The sequence below is a fragment of the Ursus americanus genome, chromosome 26, assembly GCF_024610735.1.
Source record: "Ursus americanus isolate L20-20 chromosome 26, mUrsAme1.1.p, whole genome shotgun sequence".
Taxonomy (NCBI): Eukaryota; Metazoa; Chordata; class Mammalia; order Carnivora; family Ursidae; genus Ursus; species Ursus americanus.
This window is the reverse complement of record NC_142152.1, coordinates 33,974,706-33,997,209: the sequence shown is the minus strand read 5'-3', so window position 1 is coordinate 33,997,209 and position 22,504 is coordinate 33,974,706. Positions and strand designations below refer to the sequence as shown.

The 22,504-nt window shown below is 36.3% G+C and overlaps 1 protein-coding gene across 2 annotated transcripts in view; it reads left to right on the top strand.

The window, feature by feature from the left end:
- Window positions 1-19,058, top strand: part of TC2N (tandem C2 domains, nuclear) — a 36,844-nt gene extending 17,786 nt beyond the window's left edge. For both annotated transcript variants that reach the window (XM_045807603.2, XM_087856190.1), the window contains exons 4-12: window positions 2,178-2,345; window positions 3,863-3,954; window positions 5,185-5,260; window positions 5,805-5,905; window positions 6,292-6,408; window positions 9,062-9,253; window positions 12,746-12,860; window positions 15,050-15,249; window positions 15,978-19,058. In XM_045807603.2, the coding sequence (XP_045663559.1) occupies window positions 2,178-2,345; window positions 3,863-3,954; window positions 5,185-5,260; window positions 5,805-5,905; window positions 6,292-6,408; window positions 9,062-9,253; window positions 12,746-12,860; window positions 15,050-15,249; window positions 15,978-16,088 (1,172 nt within the window). In that variant the 3' untranslated portion in view covers window positions 16,089-19,058. The remainder of the gene's footprint in view (window positions 1-2,177; window positions 2,346-3,862; window positions 3,955-5,184; window positions 5,261-5,804; window positions 5,906-6,291; window positions 6,409-9,061; window positions 9,254-12,745; window positions 12,861-15,049; window positions 15,250-15,977) is intronic.
- The last annotated feature ends 3,446 nt before the right edge of the window (window positions 19,059-22,504 follow it).

The following is a 22,504-nucleotide window of genomic DNA, read 5'->3' as shown; positions in this document are numbered from 1 at the left end:
GGCAATAATTTAAACACTTAAAAACTTTATTTTATGTCTCCATATTATTTCCAATGTGATTCTTAACTTCGAAAGGAATTTGATCTATTGTTTCACCCTTTTTAAATTGCGAAATATGCACATGTAGAAAAAAGTAGCGAAACAGAAATACATAGCTCCTTGATTTGTTACAAAGCAAAACATGTGTACGGTCGCCACTCAAGTAAAACAAATGTGTGTCACCAGCCATACGTAGAAGCCTCCGTCTTCCCTCTTTTCCATCTCACCAGAGTAAGCAGCGTCCCAACTGTGACAGTTAATTGCTTCCTTGCTGTCCTTCCTTTTTACCGCCTGAGCACATATCCCTAAATGTCACGGTTTAGCTTTTTCTGTTTTCTGACCTTTATGTAAATGAAATGATATATTCAGCATATAGTCTTTTGTTTATGGGTTCTTTCATTCCACGTTATTTTTGTGAGATTCATTCAAATTGTTGTCAGTAGCTTCAGTTAGCTTTAATATCCGTACAATATATTTATTGTATTTATTAAAAATATATTTATTTTTATTCTCAGTGGCATGATATACAGTCGTGTTTCTGTATAACGTACGAAGTTGTTTTTAGGTAGTAAGTGTATACTACAGTCCATTTTACTGTTGATGGACGTTGAGTGTTTTCCGATTTTTGGCCGTGCTGGGTAGTGATGCTTACGCACATTCTCGTACGAGTCTCGAGGTGCACACGTGCAGGCATTTGAGTTGTGTACATGTCCCAGAACAGCATTGTCATGTCACAGGGTATATATTATCTCAGCCTTTGTAGAATTTGCCAAACTGTTTTCTACAGTGATTGCCTCAGTTTATACTCCCATCAGCAGAGTTGGGTAGCTCACATTGCACTACTCTTGCCAACACTTGCTTTTGTCAGGCTTTTTGACTTTAACCACTCTGGTGAGTCTGGAGTGGAATCTCCTTGAAGTTTGCATTTGCATTTGCCTTGCAACTAATGAAATTGAGCAGCCTCTCATGTTTTTGGCTATTTGGATAGCCTCTCTTCTGAAGTGCCTGCTTGAGTCTTAGAGCCAATTTATTTTTGGGCTTGCCTGTCTTTTTCTTACTGATTTGTGGGAATTCCTTATATATTCTCGCTGTGAGCCCTTTGTTGGTTATGTTTCTTGCACATGTCTTCTCCCACTCCGTGGGTTACCTTTCCACTCTCTTCAATAGTCTAGAAAAATGGAAAATGTCAATTTTAATGTGGTTCAGTGTATTAAAAAAATTTTATGATAAATGCTGTGTTCCATTTAAGAAGTTCTTCCCTGCTCTAAGGCTGTGAAAACTGTCTTACAAGTTTACTTAAATATACAAGTTTTATTGGTTTGCCTTTAACATTTAATTTAGACCCACAATCCACTTGAAATTAATATTTTGTGAACTTTTTTAGTTGAGATGAAGGTTTATTTTCTATACATCAACATCCAGTTGCCTTCGCACCTTTTAATGAAAAGACTATTCTTTCCGCACTATTTTCCAGTGTCACACTGATTGTAAATCTAATGTCCACAAAATAATGGGTGTCTCTTTCTGTTCTGCTCAATCTTATTGTGCCAGTGTTCTGCTCCTAATACCCAGTAGCACAGATCTTTCAGTCTTGTTTTTCTCCTTCAAGATTTTGTTCAGTTATCCTAGGCCCTTGTGTTTCCATATAAATATTTTCTAATCACCTTTTTGTTGATTTCTACCTTTATTGCATTGTGGTTAGAGAACATTACTCTCTGATTTCAGTCCTTTCAAAGTTATTGAGAATTGCTCTGTGTATCACAAAAAATGTGGTCAGTTTTTATAAATGTTCTGCGTCTTCGTCAAAAAATGATCATCTTTTTACTTAAAAAATGTTCTTTGCGAAAGTAGAAAAATGAAAGGAAACTCAGATCACAAAATACAGAATAGTTCACGGGACAAAGAAAAATGCCAAAAATTTACCAGACTGGCTTGAGAGCAGGGTTCTTGGCTGATCCCTGGCAGAATACTCCATGCAGAGCTCAATAAATGTGTGCTTGTTTTTTTATATTTCAAGCACATGTGATTTGGTATTACTTGAGACAAAATTTTTTTCCCTTCTGCCTTGGATGCACCAGCTGTTAGCTAATAAGTCCAAGAAAAGGGTGTCGTAAAACTTCGGAAACACTTCCTTTTAGGATCTGCCAGAGCATCTTTCGGAGATCGAAAGGTAGAACTTTCCAGTTCATCCCAGCACGGACCCGGCTATGATATATACAACCCCTGCTATAAGTATCAGCACATCTCACCCGATTTGAGCCGGCGCCTTCCTCCTCGCTCAGAAGCAGCGAGACTGTATGGATCAGGTATGGACATTTTTTTGTGTTTTCTCTTTGTGTTTCTCTCTAGCAAATGTAGAAATCAAATGAAACCTCAGACCTTGGAAGAGATGATTTTTATTATCCAAAACAAAAAAATAAGAGAAAAGCGGGCTTCAGAAGTGATATGATAAATGTTATGACATCTCTGTGGTATTCTGTCTAATGTAAAAGGATTCATGAATTGTGTGTATTGGTAGTTCCAAATGCCGTTTTGTTCTTTTTTGAAAAGTTTCGTTTTTTTTTATATATCATCTATCCAGTCAGAAATTCTATAGTAGATATTTATTAGCTTTTTTCTTTCCTGCTCTAGTCAGTGAAAATTATAAATTTACAAACTCATGATGAGATTACAAATGTAAAGAAAACAGAAAATGCCTATGTGATCATAGAACTTTCTTAGTGTAATATTTGAAGACTGTACCAATTTTAGACTTTCATGTACAAATCTGATTACAAAATGCTGTTTTTCAAGTTTTTAATGTATATAGCTATTTCAACAACTGAATTCAGGGTGAGGTGCTGAAAACAAGGCAGAAGTATTAAATATTTATTTTATTATTTTTTAAAAGATTTTATTTATTTATTTGACAGACAGAGAGGCAGTGAGAGAGGGAACACAAGCAAGGGGAGTATGAGAGGGAGAAGCAGGCTTCCCGCTGAGCAGGGAGCCCGATGCAGGGCTGGATCCCAGAACACTGGGATCATGACCTGAGCCGAAGGCAGATGCTTAATGGCTGAGCCACTCAGGTGCCCCTGAATATTTATTTCAACACTGTGTTAGAATACACAGTTAATATACCGAGTTCCATTCTTTGAGAATCTTCTAGTTTATTTCTCTCTCTCTGTCAAATAAATAAATAAAATTTAAAAAATGGGGGGGGCACCTGGTTGGCTCGGTTGGTTAAGTGTCTGCCTTTGGCTCATGTCATGATCCCTGCTCAGTGGGGGGAGTCTGCTTCTCCTTCTCCTTCTGCCTGCTGCTCCCCCTGCCTGTGCACTCGTGCGTGCTCTCTCTCCCTCCTTCTCTCTCTCAAATAATTATCAAATGTCAAATAAATAAAATCTTTCAGAAAAAAGAATCTTCTAGTTTAGGAGGGAAATTAGAAATATAAACTAGAAATATAGGAACACATGGAATTCAGTATTGTTTTTTTTAATGTGGTAAATGCTTATTATGTAGTTGAATCGCATGTTGCACAGAAGACCTACATTCTCTCAGAGTATTCCTGTGGAACGAAGGATTGTAACGTAAGCAAAAAGAATGAATTTCTCCTGCTTGGTATTTGATGCGGTTGTGAAAATGTGTTGTTTGATTTATGTTGGTTTCTGTTTAGGACAAAAGTAAAATAATTGAAAAAAAAATTAAACTTTAGTAGACTTTCTCTCTTAAGTAGATTGCATTAATATTCATGATGCACTCCTATAGAGATTTAGTTCATGGTGATTAAGTAAAATTCCAGTGTTTCTTTAATATAAAGAATTTTTTCCATGTCCCTTCGTAGTTTGTGATTTAAGGACCAGCAAACTACCCAGTTCCCCTGGGCTAAGCAAGTCTATGTTTGATCTTACAAGTTCATCTCAGCGGTTCATGCAGGTGAATTATTGATATAAATTTAATTGTATACGATAATTTATTTTCAAGCTAAAAATTGGGGAAGGTGTGAATTATGTTAGAAGCAACATGTGTAGATCTTTTGTAGATAAATCCGTGGTAATATCTGAATAATGAACACTTGGCATTTCCTGTGTGCATTTTTTCAGGATGCTCTCAGCTGAATACTAAGAGGCAGTCTTTTTTCTTTTTCTTTGTTTTTTAATGAATTTTACATCTCTCAGTTGGTATGTACTCAGGCAATCGGAATTTAAAACGGTATGGTTAGAAGTGCTTATTGATTTAACCTTCCTTTTTGAACATAGCTACCTACTTAGCAAAAGTTAGTATTTCTGTTGAGATACAGGATTTTAATTATTCATTAATATCAACACAGCATCCTCCTATTTTTGAAATAGAATAACTTTTTGGTGTTTAAAGAGTTTCTTTTAAAAGTACAAGTAAATTGTGATTATTATTAAAAATTAGAAAATAGAGTTAAGCAAAGTGAAAAGATAAATCACCTATATTCCTGTAACTGAGACTAAAGGCACCATGAAAATACTGTTATGTGTACTTGTGGGCTTTTTTCCACGTGAACGTATATACATGTATTTTGTTAAAATGGAAATGTATTCTAAATAATCCTTCGTAATCCTCAGCCGAGTTAATTTTTTGCAGAATTACTTCTTTGTAGCACCAGCTCTAGAATGTGTATCAGAATAGGTTGAAGAGCTTGTGAGAATACAGCTTGCGGGTCTCACCCCCAGAGCTTTTTTGGTTGAGTAACTCTGTACTGGGGCTTCAGTTTGTATTTCCAGCAAGTTCCCCGGTGGTAGTGATCTTGCTAGTTCAGAGGGACCACGCTTCGATGACTGCTACTTAACAGGTTTTTAGGTAACAGGGCCCTTCCGAATGTATTCTTATTTTTACCGGTACTTTCAAGTAGGAAACAAGCAGTAGTAACCTCTTTTTCCTTATTACGAAACCAAACCCCAAACAGCAAAGGCTTTCCCCATATGTGATCAAGTAAGCTATTGAGTATTTTCCTGATAACACACACAGAAAGCTTTTCTCCCCCTTTACTGTCTAAAGGAGGGAAATTCTGACCAGTAACAGTGTCAACGTGGTTAGCATGCAGTTTAATACTAGGGTGGGTGTTGGGGCGTAAGTTTCAGAATCTTTAAAGTTTGATGTGCGATACCAGACTTAAGAACAATTTTTTATCTCTAGAGACATGATTCATGGTCCAGCATGCCTAGTACTTCTTCTTCAAGGAAAAATTCCCAGGGCAGTAACAGAAGCCTGGGTAAGGAATAAAGTGCCTTCTTTTTATATTCTTTTTTTTAAGGGAATGATTTCTACCTAATAGTAATTTGAACATATATGTGGTAAGGTAAAGAAGAAAACCTCTAGATGGTTGTATCTGTTACCTGCATATGAATACTCAGATCAGGTGGCCCATTTTTTAGTGTTCAGGCTATGAATGCATCTTTAAAACACACAAAGCAGTTAAATTCCTTTTGTTTGTTTTGAAGTATTCTAGTGAAGGAACTTCCGGAAGCATCCAGGATTAAAGGGAGTGTTATTTGGGAAAGTTTATCTTTGTTTTAACTTAAGTCTCAGGCTATATTTAAGTTAAGTTTCCAAGCCATGTACTTTTTAGAGTAGATCTTCCCCTAGCACTCCAGTGATAACATGGAAGTGTGATTTTTGTCTTATTAAAGTGGCAACTTAAAAAAAATAATTATGGCATTTTTCAGTTGTGCTCTTAAAATTGGATTGTATCAAAGCGTAATTGGATTAGAAGGATTGCATAGCATTTCAAATGTTCTTGTCCTTTCACAATTCAGATACAATTACTCTGTCAGGAGATGAAAGAGATTTTGGGAGATTGAATGTGAAAGTGTTTTATAATTCTTCAGTAGAGCAGATCTGGATCACAGTTCTGCAGGTAAGTTAATTTAGTTAATGCCAACTTTACTTACGAAACTGAATATTTTCATTATAAACATCTGTTGCTCGCTCTGGGGGAACAGAAAAATACTTTCTTTGGAATTTAGGATTCTGTAGTATTGTGCAGAAAACAATATTTTTAGAAGACTCTAAAGAAAATAAATCTGTAGGTCTGATGGAATTGTGGTTTTAACCCCAAGAAGGAAATTGATATGATGTCCGGAACATTAAATGTCCGATTATTGTAGACGAAACAGAAGTTCTCAGTACACTAACGTTTTACTTTTATAGTTTGTATTTAAGTCATTAACTCAAGAAATACATCGAGTATTTGTATTGTCAGGGTCCTTTGTAAAATTAAAACTGTATTTTTAATTTTTTTAGTGCAGAGATTTAAGTTGGCCTTCTAGTTGTGGAGACTCTCCTACTATTTCCATAAAAGGAACGCTAACATTGCCCAAACCCGTGCATTTCAAATCTTCAGCAAAGGAGGGCTCTAATGTAAGTGGCCGTTTGTGTTTGAATTTCTTTTTATTTTTATTTTTTTTCATATTTGTCACTTTATATAAAGAATTGGAATGAGAAAGTGTTTTATTTTGGGGAAATTGCAAATTACATATTCCTTGCTTTTTAAAGACAATTTTGTGCCTCAAAAATACTTGATATTTCATTGTCCAATATTGGGATTCATTTAAAAAGAAAATCTTAATCACTAAAGTATATACAAAATGAACATTATCTAAGGAGACTACTTTTCTTATATGAAAGGAAAATATATTTTCATCTTCTTTCCTCCTAGCCCACTTTGACTTTGAAGAATAATTGCATGATTGTAATAATTTTCTTTTAAGTATTTTCAGTTATGATAATCGGAAGACTTATGATCCTGAATTTGGTTTTATAGATTTTAGATTTCATATTAGTTTCAATATATCTTCATTTTTGTCTTCTCATGTATGTTGAAAGGTTAGTGTTTTTCCATGCAGATGAAAGGTGTTTTCTGTAAGGCCATATGACTTAAAAATAAGGTAATTCAAATAACTAATAACCATGAAAAAATTTATTCTCACTAGTAATTATAGAAATACAAATTTAAATTACATATTGCTCTCTCTTTCTTCTCTATCTTTCTTTGCTTATTAAAAATAGGAAAAATTAATAAGTACTCTGGAACATAGAACTTTCTGGAAATTATTTTGACAAAACACATCAAAGCCTTGACATATTTATATGCCTTTACATAGTAATTCTACTTGGAGTATGTTCCATGGAAATAACTTAAAATGCAAATAAAAAATATATAAAGTATTCTTGGCAGTTTTGTTCATAGGGGAATAACTGGAAACTAAATGTCTTCTATAGGGGAATGGTCGAGAAAAGTCATGCTATATATACCATGGGTATTGTACTTTCTTTGGGTTGCTGTAACAAAGTATCACCAGTTGGGTGGCTTAGAACAGCAGAATTTTCCCTCACGGTTTTGGGGAAAGTCCGAAATCAAGCTGTCAGCAGTGTGGGAGAATGTGTTCCATGCCGCTCTCCTGGCTTCTGGTAGTGGTCAGCTATCTTTGGGATTCCTTGGCTTCATTCTGTGCTTCCATGTTCACGTGGCATTTTCCATCTGTCGCTGTGTCTTCACTCCACTATGACCTCACCTTTGCTTCAAGAGTTACATCTTCAAGGACCCTATTTCCAAATAAGGTCACATTTTGAGTTACTGGGCCTCAGGGCTTCAGCATATCTTTTTTGGGAGCCAAATTTAAACCATAATACCATGTGATAGAGTACTAGGCAGCTACAAAAAATAATGTTTGGGAAGAATTTTTAAGGACATGGAAAAATGTTCTTAATGAAAAGGCAGTCATCAAATTTGATGTACATGTCTTAGTATCTCACTTTATGAAAATATGCATTCTAGAAAGTCAAGATGGAAGTAAGTCTTAACTCTGGTTATAATGCTGACATTCAAGGTGAATCCTTCCTGAATTAAACAGAAAGGATTTCACTTTTTGATTTTCAAATAAAACTAAGTTAACGTAGGAAAAGTTGGGGAAAATTGTTCTATTAAAACTTGCATGGAATCTTACTTTTAAAATTCATTATTATCTATCAACTTGTTGACCCTGATTGTAGCAAAATGTGAAGTAGACCAGCACACTTGCATTATGTGTTAGCTCATTGCATCTCAGTTTAAAAACATTTTATGTATACTTACACTGTTGGTGTGATCCTGGGCTCGAGCCTCTGAGAGAAAAAGACAGCTCTGGAGGTTGGGAGGCTCTCAGAAACACAATTCTGATATAGAGATGTAAGCAATTACAATAAAAGTGAAAATGTGGGCACAGTATCTAAAATACTGATGTCAATTGCCCAGATAGCTTGTCTTTTCAAAAGGAAAGAAAAAGCTCCTATTCAAAAGAATGCAGTAAAGATGGGAAGAAGGTAGTGTAGAAGAAAATCAGTCTAGTGTCAAGAAGATGTTAGCCCATGGTAAGCCAAGGCTTTTAAAATATTAGGAGTAATGAAAAGAACTTTTGAAAATACTCTGAGCACAGAAGATACTGACTTGCTGCCTGGCGTGGATGGTTATGAGAAAAGGTAGCACTTTTCAAGGAGGTTGGTTTCCAGATTGGAAAGAGTGAAGCAGACATCACCGGAGGAGAAATCAAAGCCCAAGGTAGGTGGGAAGAACGTTAGACAAAGAAGAGAAACAATTCAGGTCTGAGTATGAACAGTTAGATTTGGGGCGCTCACTGAGAGAGCGCACATGAGATTCTCAGACCACTAATTAACTGTTGAAAAATTGTGATGAATAGCAGGAAAGATACCCCAGAACCAAAGATGGAAAACAACCCAATTTTCAAAAAGAAAAGCCGTATTCTGCTAAACTTGGTGTTGATATTGACCCGAATACTATTAAAAGAATTCCTTAGAAATTAAGAAAGTCACATTCAGCATAAATTCTGGAAAAACAGTTCATGGTCATTGTCATTTTAAGTTACATTAAAAAATATTTTTTTTGTTGTAAAAAAATTAGATCTTCCTTTCCTAGATTATAAAATGTTATTTTCATTTCTTTTGTGTCGGCATATCTTTTTTTCAGACCTTTTACTTATATTTTAAAAATTATTTTCTTGTGTGTTTTTTTTTTTAGACTATTGAATTTATGGAAACTTTTGTATTTGCTATTAAACTCCAAAGTCTACAAACTGTAAGGCTTGTATTTAAGATTCAAACCCAGACTCCCAGGAAGAAAACCATCGGGGAATGCTCACTATCACTCAGAACTCTTAGCACACAAGAAATGGATTACTCTTTGGATATAATGTCACCTTCAAAAATTTCTGTAAGTGATAGAAGTATGTAATGTTAAAAGTGTCTTATACTTTTAGAACTATTTTGTGGGTGAGTTTTGGTTGGAATGTAATTTGAACATTCTAGAACATACTAGAGGATCAGGAAGGCTCTCATGAAACAATAATAATAATGTCATTGTTAAATAATACTTTTTAAGTGAATGATAAAAGGTTAACAGAGGCGCTTTGCTTTCTCTATTGAGAAATAACCTTAGGGTTACCTTCTCCTAGTACATTTTTGTTTAAATGTTTCATACTTCAGGGAAAATAATCCTGAAGTTAGTAGCTGATAACTTAGGAAGAGCAAGAAAGAACCATAAACTCCAAACTCAGAGATTGCCTTAAAATAGATTAGGAAGCTGGTTTTAATCATGAGTAAGCTAAATATCCATCCATACTTTGGGTAAAATGGAGGTTCTTACAGCTGGGCTGTTGTTTGTTTTGGTAAAGAACTTATCTGTATTGCTTATTGATTTTTGAGACCTGATTTTTATTCTCTCAACTAACCAGCTGAACACTGTCCTTAAATTTGTTTTGAAATCCCTAATAATTTAATTCTACAGTGTCTGTGTCAGGATAAATTACAAAAATCAGTCATAAGCTTCTATAAGGTCAAACCTATATGTGATTTTAAGTTTATATGGGATTTATATTTTACCTGCCTTCAAAAATATTTAATGTGACTTAAAGTGATTCTTAACCCTGGGTACACGTTAGAATCACCTGGGGAGCTTTATAAACATGCCCACATCTAAACCAATTAAATCAGAATTTTGTGGGGGTAGGAGGTGAGGGGAGGTGGGGTTAGACCAGAAGCATCTGTAATTTACAGAAGTTTTCCAGGTAATTCTACTCTGCAGCCTGGCTTTATGAGAACCACTGAATTAGAGGGGAATTAAATTAGGGATTAAAAAATAAAAAACAGGGGCACCTCGGTGGCTCAGTCATTAAGCATCTGCCTTCAGGTCAGGTCATGATCCCAGGGTTCTGGAATGGAGCCCTGCATCAGGCTCCCTGCTCGGCGGGAAGCCTGCTTCTCCCTCTCCCACTCAGCCTGCTTGTGTTCCCTGTCTCGCTGCCTCTCTCTCTGTCAAATAAATAAATAAAATCTTTAAAAAAAAGTTATAAAAAAATAAAAAACAAAAGATTTCTATAATCAAGAAGTGACATTTTTTAATAGTTATTTCTTGTGTATTATTTTGTCTCCATCTCCAGTGTGTTCTCTGTACAGCATTTATTACAACTTAGAATTCAGTTGCTTGTTTTAAACAAAACTAGGCTCAAGCTCCCATCTGTTTTCTTTCTATTTTACTGTGCTTATTAAAGGCCTATTACATTCTTTGCATTGAATATTGGTACATAGGTAGGTATGAAAGAATAAATGATGAATGAAAGCATGCTATATTAGATAATTTTTATATTCCGTTTAAATATAGCAAATTTGTTTTGTAACTGTGACAGGAGTTTGTCACTTGCATGGTTGAAATTAGCTTGGTAGACAGTAATCTGCAACTGTATTTTACAAAAGGCAAAAGTAGACTACTCAAGTGGATACTTCATATGTTAAAACTTCAAAGACTGATACAGTGTATCAAAAGATAACTCAGCAAAGGTATTTTCTGGGGAATTGAGATGTTATAATCTTACCTGCCTTGGAGAATCTGAATGAATGGTTATGGCTAAGTTTCCACCAAATTATTTCAGGTATTAGAGATCTTAGAAACATTTATTTATCTGAAAGAAGAGCTTAGGAGCTATACTGGACCAGTGAATTTATGTTACTCAGGGTGAATGTTTCATATTATTGGCTAATGCAAAAACAGGAGGCTTTGTTTCCTGTGTCGAGGAGGAAAATTGATGCTGTAATGGTGAAAGTGACAGAGCCAGACTTACACACTGACAACTGTGTCACCACTAACAGCAGAACTTTCGTGCAGAGCTTATGTTTTCCACGGTGCAGAATTGTTGAGCTTGACAAATAGTAATGGAAGTATTTATTTGAGAACCCAGATTTCTGTGTTGAATAATGTGGAAGAGGTTCTCGTGCAGAAATAGCTGATACTGACTTATAGACACTTAACTGCACAGGTTGGGTGGTGTTAGGTGACTTAATGCTCACACCAGATTTAGGAGATTTCAGCTCCTGTTATTCCTGCCGCGGAGACCAGCACATTGAAGCAGTTGCTGGTTTCCTCCAGCTGGTAGTTGCTGAGCCAGGATTTGAACAGAAGCACTGATTCCAGGACCGGCTGTCTTAGCTCAACTATATATCGTTCCCGCCAAGGAGATACTCTCCAACATCACCAGATCGTGGTTTCCTCCAATTATGCTTAACTTTTCACTTTCAACAACAGTTCTAGGAAGACTCAGAAAGTTTTCCTGTCGTTAAAAAATGATACATTATTCAGGACCAGAGATCATATCTTATGCACTTAATATATACCTGCTGATTGGAATTTTAATTTTTTGGTGATTGGGAGATTGAAAACCACTTTGAATAGTTTTTCACAATCTAAATTAATATCCTGGAACAGAACAAGTAAGTTCAATTCTGAAATGACACTGGCAAGTTAGGGCAAACCCTTTGCCAAACACTGCTTGGTTTTATGAGAGTGAGCTTACAAGTGTGTCACAGTAAGGGAAGTTTTGCCACCGTTAGGTATTTTCATAACTATGATCACATTGTGGGTACAAAACCATAATAAATTTTTACCTGTAGTTTCCTTGTTTTGTGAACAGTAAGTAATGTCCTTCTAATCTATTTTTTAAATGCCAAGAACAGCAGCATTTCTTTTTAAATCAGCAAAAGCTTTAATTTATTTTAACTTTTCCCTTCTCTGTATCTTCTGCATTTCATTGTTTGCCTCAGGTTTTCTTTGACCTTTTCCTTATTATTTACTGCCTCATCATTTTCACTAGCTCCCTTCCTGCGGAGTTTCTCCTTTGGCTGGCTCTCATTCAGCACAGCAATTCAGCTCTTAACCCACACGTTGTTCCCCATAGTAATCCTTTTTCTTCTAAGTCGGGTAGCACCTACTGTCATGTCTACAATTAGAAAAAACGATGATTCTCCTATTTGAAACTTTTTATTGTACTTTATGTATTCTTAAAAATAATTCAAATGACTACATTTAAGTGTTTTAGAAGTGTACTTTTTTTGGTGTTTATTTTGTTGACATTTTCTTTAGCACAGCTGCTTAGGAATTTAATCTGTTTTCAATTCGAATTGTCTTTTGACTACTCTGATTTTGAAGGATCAAGTATGTAGGTATGACTTTGATTTTCAGAATCCATGAAAACGAGTACCTCATATTTACCGCATCCGTGACATTCATCCTAACCATCTTTTTAGATCAATGCTTTGTGTGTCAATAAAAAGCAGCGTTTTCAAAACTTCTAACTGTAGCTCTTTATTTCTGAATTTTTGAAATATCCCCCAAACCTTATTCTTAGTTATCAAATGGCCCTTTTTTGATATCCAGGTTTGCCATGCAGAACTTCAATTGGGGACTTGTTTTCAAGCTGTAAATAGCAGAATTCAGTTACAAATTCTCGAGGCACAATACCTTCCAAGCTCTTCAACACCTCTCACTTTGAGTAAGTATATCCGTGGTTCAAAGTGGAATCTTCAGAAGATATTAGTAAAAGGTAGTTTTTCCTACACATCTTAATAATGGACATTAAAATCTTGGTTACTTTTGTTACTTAACTTACATAATTACCTTTTGACTTAAAATTACTTCAGTGGATTTCACATTTTAGCCATTGCGCCTACTTTAATCCGTGCTTGCTTGGTTTTTATGCGTTTGATGCTATTCCTTATTGAGCTCATCAGTTAATACAGGTTGAATGTGCAGAGGACTGTCAGATATAGTTCACCAGCCTAGAAAATTTATCCTTTCTCTAGTTCTACACCCTTCATGGAACGTTCTGCTAACTAGAAACTTAATTAAAAAAAACTGAAAATATCAATGACAAACCTTTTCCTTCCCTTTGCCTGGGGGCACAAGATGGGGTTCTGCGATTTTGTGTTGTGTAGGCCTGGTTCACATGGCTGTTCCTAGAGCTGGAGGTTTGAGGTCAGTTCTACCTGAAGGGCTGAGAGGGGTAAGAGTGCTCCTTTATTCTGCTACAAGAAGAGAGAATATCGGAGGCAGGCAAAAGCAATGGATGTCCATCATAACTACAAAGACTGAAAGTAAATGCAACTGACCATTCAGTTCAGGAAGCTAGGAGAACAACAACAAACACAAAGGAAAGTAGAGGTGAGAAATTAAAGGTAAAGTTGAAGTTGATAATTGGAGACAATAGCAAAAGACATAATCAAAAGCAAAAGCTTTTTCTTTGAAAAGATCAATAAAATAGACAAACCTATAGTAAGTTGGATTGAGCAAAAAATAAAACTTGAACAAGGAAGAGGATAACATTTCAAATTCCGAAGAGGTTCGATAATAAATAAGATAACACCATTTAAAACTACACCAGTTCATTTGAACATCTATATAAAATAACCGATTTTTGGAGGAAAAAAAATTGTTGAATTTCACTCCAAAAGAGAGAACATCCGAATAAAATGATAACCATGTGTGTAGGTAAAGAATTCCCTCTAATGAAAGCACCAGGCCAAGAGGATTTTACTGGTAGAGTCTACCAAACTTTCAAGGAACATTTAATTCCTATTTTATATAAGCTGTTCCAAAGCATGAGAAGCGATGGGAAAGGCAACTTTATGAGGTGAGCGTATTCTTGATATCAAAACAGAAAAGACAGTGCACGGACAAAATAGCTGTAGACTATTACCACTTAGGTAGATAGATGGAAAAGTCATAAAATAAAAATAAGCAAATAAAATCCAACTTGGCATGAAAAGAATAAATTACCAGGACTACATAGGGTTAGTTCTAGGAGACAAGGATGTCAGCACAGATGCAGTTCATTTCATTAAGAGGTGTCTTTCTTTAAACAAAACTGCTAATTGGGATTATCCATGATCTGCATTTTGTAAATCTAATGGTGCATCTGGGTCCTCACTTAACGGTTCCCTCCTTTCTGGAAGTTCCATCCCCCCTTTCTTGCTGCCCTGCAGCTCCAGCTCTACCCCATGATGACTCAAACTAGTCAGACTTCACTCTCTGCCTGAGCTGTAGGCGCCGTGCCGTCAGACGGGGGAGGATGCTGAGGTGGAAAGCTACATAAACCTGAACGTTAGCCGGTGCAGTTCCCCTCTTTTAAGACTAGACACTGCTCCGGTTTCTTCCTGCTTTTGGTCAGTCTTTAAGGTCTTGAACAGTTGTTGTTGTTGTTGTTGTTGTTGTCGTCCTTGTTGTTTTTATATTTTCCCCAGAGTTTATAATTGTTATCTATGGGAAGGTTAGTTTGCACAACTGTTCTGCCATTACCGGGAGCTCTTTCTCTCGCTGGCCTATGTTTACCTTCTGGAGTCTCACGCAAAGGATCGTACCTGTGTAAAATTGGGAAAGAAATTCCTCCAGCTGTCCAAAGAGTTCTACTTTTCAGTGTGTACTCCCCTACTGCTGGTTGTATGTATGCCTACAATTTCCAGTCTTTAATGACGTTCGGGTTAGAGGAGAAGTTCATTTGAGGTCGCTGTAGTTCTTTGTAAAGTGTAATCGTAAAGTTTACTAGCAGCGTTTTTTCTGTTATGCCAGTAGCTCATCAGATCTTCCTAAGTGGCTTATGTATTTTCACACCAAATATGATATAGAGGTATATATCTTTATATGGGATTTAAAGTAAATTTTTACATATCACAATTTATTTTTTAGGTTTCTTTGTGAAGGTGGGAATGTTTAGTTCAGGAGAGTTGATTTATAAGAAGAAGACACGCTTACTGAAGGCCTCCAACGGGAGAGTAAAGTGGGGAGAAACTATGATTTTCCCACTTATACAGAATGAAAAAGAAATTCTTTTTCTCATTAAGCTTTATAGTCGGAGCTCTGTAAGAAGAAGGCACTTTGTGGGGCAGGTTAGTAGTGAGTTTTTATCTTCAGTTCTTTCCTTGAACTCCTCTGTGCATTGAGACAGTTGGTTAACAAAGAATACAGGCTAAAATTGAAGTTGAGTAGAGTAAAATTCGACAGCATCATAAATTAAAATTTAATGTCGCCACAAAAATGAAATCCTGTCACACTCTGCTTTCATACAAATAGCTGGAATTTCTGTGCAGTTAGGTTTCTTATCTTAAAAATATGTGTTTCTGAGCTTCTCAACTATAAATACTATAAGAAAGATCAGTTTTTCAGTACCATTGACTAGTTAGTGGTAATGATACTAAGTATTTATTTATTTTTCCTCTATCCAATACCATTTATTTTTATTATTTGAATATATTTTTTAAAATTTAAATTCAATTAATTAACATATAACGTATTCTCAGTTTTAGAGGTAGAGGTCAGTGATTCATCAGTCCTAGATTTATTGAATAATGAAGGATATTAATTACTGTTTTGGGAGAAATTATTTTAGAATATCTCACATCGAATTTTGAAGTTGGATTGGATCATATAACATTGGTCTTCAGAATGACTGAACAGGTTAAGTGTTTTGACATATTTTTGGAAAAATGGAAAGATTGTTTAATTGAAAATACGTGAACCAAACTTCCACTTGTCTTTCATCAGTAAGAGGAATTAACTGTTTGAACTCAGTTGCCGTTCTCGTGTTAAGTTAAATGACTGTACTGTTCCTTTACAGATTTGGGTAAGCGAGGACAGTAATCACACCGAAGCTGCAAGTCAGTGGAAAGAGACAGTTACGAATCCAGAAAAGGTTGTTATCAAGTGGCACAAATTAAACCCATCTTGAAGACATCACTTGTTAATTTGGTGAAGAACTTGACATTCTTTTAGAAGACTTCTGATTTCAATTTGCTACCAATGAGAAGAGACAAATCAATACATTTGTCAATTTATTTATGAAGGTCATAATTGTAATAGATAATAGATCTTATGGAAAATTAAATTTGATAAAAAATGGGATGAATTATATCAAATATCCAAAGTACAGGGAATGTTTTAAAACTTGCCAAAATAGACAGGAAAATAAAGAGTAGTATGCTGGGGCAACTAAATAAATTATACAATCAATGAAAATTTCAACCATAGGTAGTTTTTGCTAGATTATGTTTATGGGGTTTTTAAAAGCTTTACCTAGATATTAAAAATCTAGTATATCAAATCTCTGTTGGTACTATTAGAATGTAGAAGACTTTACTACTGACTCTTTCAGTGCTGGTTTTTATTGGTTAGATCTCGACTCCACTGTTTACCTCAATATATATTTTCTCTCAGAAAGCAAAAATGAATTAAACCACTTCAACTCTTCTGTATTTGGGGAGAATTTGTGCCCTGTGTTTCTCATTTCTTACCCATAAGGCATTCTATTGCCACTTTGTAAATTATCTCCAAGAAACTTCAAACATAGATCACTATATTTTGGCAAGAATAAATGAAAACACCAGAGGGTTGAAGTTTAATTGGAAACCTAGTGTATACACGTTTTGCTATATGTTTTCCTCTCTCAAATAGCTTACCCTTTGTGTTAATTGGAGTTGGGATAAGAATATCATCCATATAGGGGCGCCTGGGTGGCACAGCGGTTAGGCGTCTGCCTTTGGCTCAGGGCGTGATCCCGGCATTGTGGGATCGAGCCCCACGTCAGGCTCCTCTGCTATGAGCCTGCTTCTTCCTCTCCCACTCCCCCTGCTTGTGTTCCCTCTCTCACTGGCTGTCTCTATCTCTGTCAAATAAATAAATAAAATCTTAAAAAAAAAAAAAGAATATCATCCATATAGTCCATCCTAATTAGCAGAATTAAATGAGCTTAATTAGGAAGTTCAATATTTTATGATAATCATTTCCTTTTTTAAAACTTCTTTAAAAATATAAACTACTTGTTCTGTAATCCATGATATTATTTTCCCATGTTTTTAAAGAAACCATATTGTAGTATATATTTTCTTTTTCCTTTTTTTTTTTTTTTTTTTTGTGGGGAGGGTCAGAGGGAGGAGAGAAAGAATCTTAAGCAGGCTCCACAGTTGGAACCTGACGTGGGGCTTGATCTCACAACCCTGAGATCACTACCTGAGCTGAAACCAAGAGTTGGGTGCTTAACCGACTGAGCCACCCAGATGCCCCAATTTTCTATAGCAGTTTCTCTTAGGTACTCATTAGAAGTCAGTATGTGGGCATAATGTCAGGTTAATTGGCTATACAAACCATAGCCAAAAAGAACAGCTGTTTGGAGAAACAGATAATGCCATCCTTGATCTTGGAAAGTCCAACTTCAGTTTTGCTAATGAGTGGACCAAGTGTTCTGTGATCATGGTCTTCCATTTTTCTTTCTCCCTTACCTTGTTCTACAGATGCCAAGAGAGAGATGGTGATACTTTAGGCCAGAAGATACTTTGGTATAGCTTCAGCATAACCTCTTCATTCTCATTCTTATGTTCTGTATATCTCATTAAGATTTTCTCAAATCAATAATTCCTCTTTTCCTAGGTACCATGTCCACAAGGTACAGAATATGCCTAGTTTACATGTCCTTTGCTTCCGCTCCCCAGGGTTTATGTTATACTGTTGACAGGAACTCCTAACACTGCATTTGGAAATAATTTTTTTTCTTAGATTTGTGAAAAATGGCATATTGGTCAGTACTCACATGAACTTTCAGGAGAAATCACCTTGTATGGTAGTGTTTTAAATCTTTGAGACGAATGACTTTTTTAGAGCAATTTTACATTCACAGCAAAATTGAGAGCAAGTACAAAGAGTTCCCAGATACCCCTTACTCCCACGTGCATACAGCCTCCCCCGTCAGCATCTTCCACCAGCATGATACCTTTTGTTAAAATCAATGAGCCTACAGTGACACAGCATTATAGCTCAAAGCCCGTAGATTACAGGGTTCTCTCGTGGTATTGTCCGATCTGTGAGTTTTGACGAGTGCATAACATCATTTACCCACCACTCTAGTATCGTACAGAGTAGTTTCACTGCCTTAAAAATCCTCTGTAAATGCACCTATTGTAATAGCCACCAAATTAAGTACATGGGATTTTAGATAATAAATAACACACATTATTGTTTTAAAAAATCTAGGATTTTATTTGGGCAGTTTTTTGTGTTCTATTAAAGCTCTCAGATTCCTAAATTTATTATATGTAGTCATGTATTTAATTCCATTTTTAAGTTATTTAATTTTTAATATTTTTGCAATATGTATATAATGTATAATTTCAGAGTAAGTGTGATTTCTTGGCTTCTCGTATGTCTTAGAATCCTAGGTAAATTAAAAAAACAAAACAAAACAACTTTTCATTTAAAGGACCTTTCAGTTAGAGTAGTATTGACACAGCTAAGTTCCCAAATATTTTAATTAGTTTTACTTCAGCCTTTTTCAGGTGTAATGGTACCAAGTACAGATGATATTCGGGTTGTTCCTTTGAAGCTTTACATGAAATATAAAAAGAAACTCATAGCTGTTCCTATTATGAGAAAAACATTAGAAGTTGGTAATAAAAAATAAGATGGTAAGCAAAAATCACTTGTCTTTGTTGTTGCTTAGGTATTTCTTGACCCTTATCCTCTTAAAACAAGGAGAAGGGAATCGAAATGATGCTGGCTGACCAGAGGAAGCCGTGGAAAGGGTTCACATCGATAGCTGATAGTTTGTACAATGCTCATCCCTTGACTGTGCTTATTTATAAGATTTCCGACTGATACAGTCGGGTAGCTGCAGCCCATGTCAAAATACATCATGGCTATTTGGCTTTCATTTGGTTTTGCGTGATTTTTTTTTTTTTTTTTAACAGACCTCCTAGAGAAATTATTGAGCTATATCAGTTCCAGCACCTACCAGATACCAGACTGCTAAGAAGGAACCAGTGGGATTTTGAACATTGTAATTGTGGTCTGAAAATAACCCGAAGTGAACTTCTGTTTGAAAGTAGTTATGCGAATTGCTCTGATACTAATGTATTGAAACTATATTTTCTGGCAAAAATTTCTATTATTTGTTTGATCAAATAATTGCTTATTTTTGAAGGATTTCAGAAATTTTCAGTAAATGTCACCATTTTATATCATGGCAGTAACAGATATTTTTTTTTTTCTTTTTGAAACTTTTGTAATGGATATTTCAAAGGATATATATTTCCTTTTGGTATTTGGTGAGGCATATTGAGGGAAGTACCAGATAAAATATCTGTATGTACACTGTGTTAGGGTTTTTCAGAGAAACAGAACCAATAGGATGAATGTATATCTAAAAATATATATATTTTTTAGTTACGAGAAATTGGCTCATGTGTTTACGGAAGCTAAGAAATCCCATAATCTGCCGTGAAGGCTGGAGACCCAAGAAGGCCAGTAGTCTAGTTCAGTCCGAATCTGAAGGCCCAAGAACCAGAGGAACCAAGGGATGAATCCCAGTGTGAGGCAGGAGAAGAGGATCAATGCCTTCTCCCTTTTGTTCTAGTCAGGTGCTCAGCATCCAGAAGATGCCCACCCACACTGAGGAGCACAGTTTACTGAGCCCACTGATAGAAATGCTGGTCATGTCCAGAAACATCCTCCCAGACACACCTAGAAGTAACGTCATCTGGGCACCCCTGGCCAGACGCATTGACACAGAAAATTAACCAGACATCTACTAGTGTTCTCTTGATGGGTCAGCTAGTGTTCAACAGTCTCAAATGTTTGAAGTTTTGGTTGAAACATTTGAGTTGAGGAAAGAATTATGAAAAGTGAGTGTGTATGAAGTACCATGTCCATGTTGAAATAGAGGCTTAGTGTTTTTTAAAAGATACTAAAAGAGTTAACGTTACCTCCAAAATTGGATATTTTGTCTGAAGATGGATGCTGCCTACATTTTAAGTCATTTCCTGGTGGAATTTTTTTAACTTGGCAATTACTGATTTTTAACCTTTTCACATAGAGGAAATCTGATCTCTAAAATAACTTTTATTAGTTAGAACTGGTAACTAAGTTAAATTATAGAACGATAACTATATTAACTGTATGACTATATTAAACCATAGGCCTGTGATAACAGCAGATGTCCCGAAAGAAAGTTCTTCTAAGGCGGCTAAAAGGTATCTGATTCTGTGCTGAGCTAAATCACTGAGTAAGATATGTCTTTAGATGATTATGATGGTATCTATTCAGTGTTGATTTTCATACTCTTACGCTGTGGAATTTGTTTTCTGAGCCATCATTCTTTAGTTTCTGAGGCAAGAGGATGATGAAAAATACCTGTCCTTTATGCTAGGACTATATATATTTTAATAATTTTGTTGACTGTGGCTCTTACTATCTTTTAGTTTAATTTCTGGGTCTTTAATATTTCTTGATTATGCACTGTATGGAGCCTTGATCTTGAAACAACTAAAGTTTTAAATGTGCCATTTGATATACTCATTAGTAAATGTAAAAATGTTTATATAGTGCTTTTTGCAAAGAACTGTTGTAGGTGCTTTCAGGAACGGAGATGAGCCGTCTCTTTACTCTGGGGTTTTATATTTTGGTAGGGAAATAAAACAGTATAAAGCAGAATGGTAGTACAAAGCAGGATTCGAGGTATGGACAACATGCTTTAGAGGCTCAAATAAAATCAAACGGCTGAAGGAATCAGCATCTCTGATTTCTTTTATTATTTATTTATTTATTTATTTATTTATTTATTTATTTATTTATTTATTTATTTATTTATTTTTAAGGAGGCACCACATGCAATCTGGGGCCTGAACTTAGAACCCTGAGGTCAAGGGTCACATCCTCTACCGACTGAGCCAGCCAGGTGCCCCTGCAGCTGAAGGAATTAGGAAAACTTTGGTAAATCCCTGATTTGAAACACACAAAACCAGGCAGATGGTAGGACTATTAATTCATGGTCACTCTGACTCTGCCTCACTGGGAGTCTTGCTTTCTTTATTTTGACAGCTGAGTCACTCTGTGAAAAGGTTTATACTTCCTTCCACTCTCTCCTGACCTTCGGCCCACCTGCTCCTTTCTTTACTCTCAGTGGAACCTCTTATTTTGTGCCTCACAAAGAAAACGGTGTCAGGCATTCCTTCCACTTCCACCATCATATCCACAAACTTATTTTTACCCACCTCCATCCTCCATGATATTAGAAAGTCATTCAGTCCCTGTGAATTCTGAATCCAGTCCTCTGCTTTTCCAGGGATCTCATTCCATATGTTATGCCTATTTTCTCTCCTATTCCTTTGAGTCCCTGCTTCTCTACTGGGTTCTAGCGTCATTCCAACTTCCCTGGTGTGTGCTACTGTCTCAGGATAGGTGGGTGATGTGTCTAATGGAAAGAAACCCAACGAACATAATGTTGGGGGTTAAGTCTCTGTGCTGATGAGGAAGCCGTGGAGACACCATAACGCCAGGAAGTTCAGCATGCTCCTCGGGAACCCCCCCATACTACTATGACTGAGCCTACCTGCAGCCCGTGGAGATTTCCAGAAGCTCTGTTTTCATTCTCACTGGGGTTTTTATTCTTTTCTCTCCTCGCCTTCCCTCTCCCACCAGACCATTCTCAGGCCTTCATTTCTGCTTCCTCAACAGGTGTTAGTAACCAGTAGAGAACAATGCCAACAGATTCCTGCATAATTACTAAGGATTCAGTGTAAATGAACTCAGTGAGTAGGTGGTTTAGTTTCTCCACACAGCCTCTCTTAGGTCACCTGTACTTTAGGCCTCTCTCTGGTCTGTTTTCTTCTTTAAAAAATTCCTAGACTTCTCACCCTGTTCTAGATTGTGCCTTATTTGGTCTCCCCTTTATAGATAATTTCCAACTGTTCTGTTCTTAGCCTAGTCTCTTCTTTCATCCCCACACTACACTGAACCTCATTCTGAAGTCTTAAATGCTTTTCAGTTATTTTTTATCACCAGCTTCCTTCCTTCCTTCCTCCCTCCCTCCCTCCCTCCCTCCCTTCCTTCCTTCCTTCCTTCCTTCCTTCCTTCCTTCCTTCCTTTTTATTTTTTTGGAGAGGGAGAGAGGAGGGTGCACACGCAGGTGGTGGGGGAGACAGCGGGGCAGAGGGAGAGGGGGAGAATCATAAACAGGTTCCACGCCCAGCTAAGAGCTGGATGCAGGGCTCTATCTCACGACACTGAGATCATGACCTGAGCTGAAATCAAGAGTTGGAGGCATAACCGACTGAGCCACCCTGGTGCCCCCACTCATCAACTTTCTTAACGATGGAACTC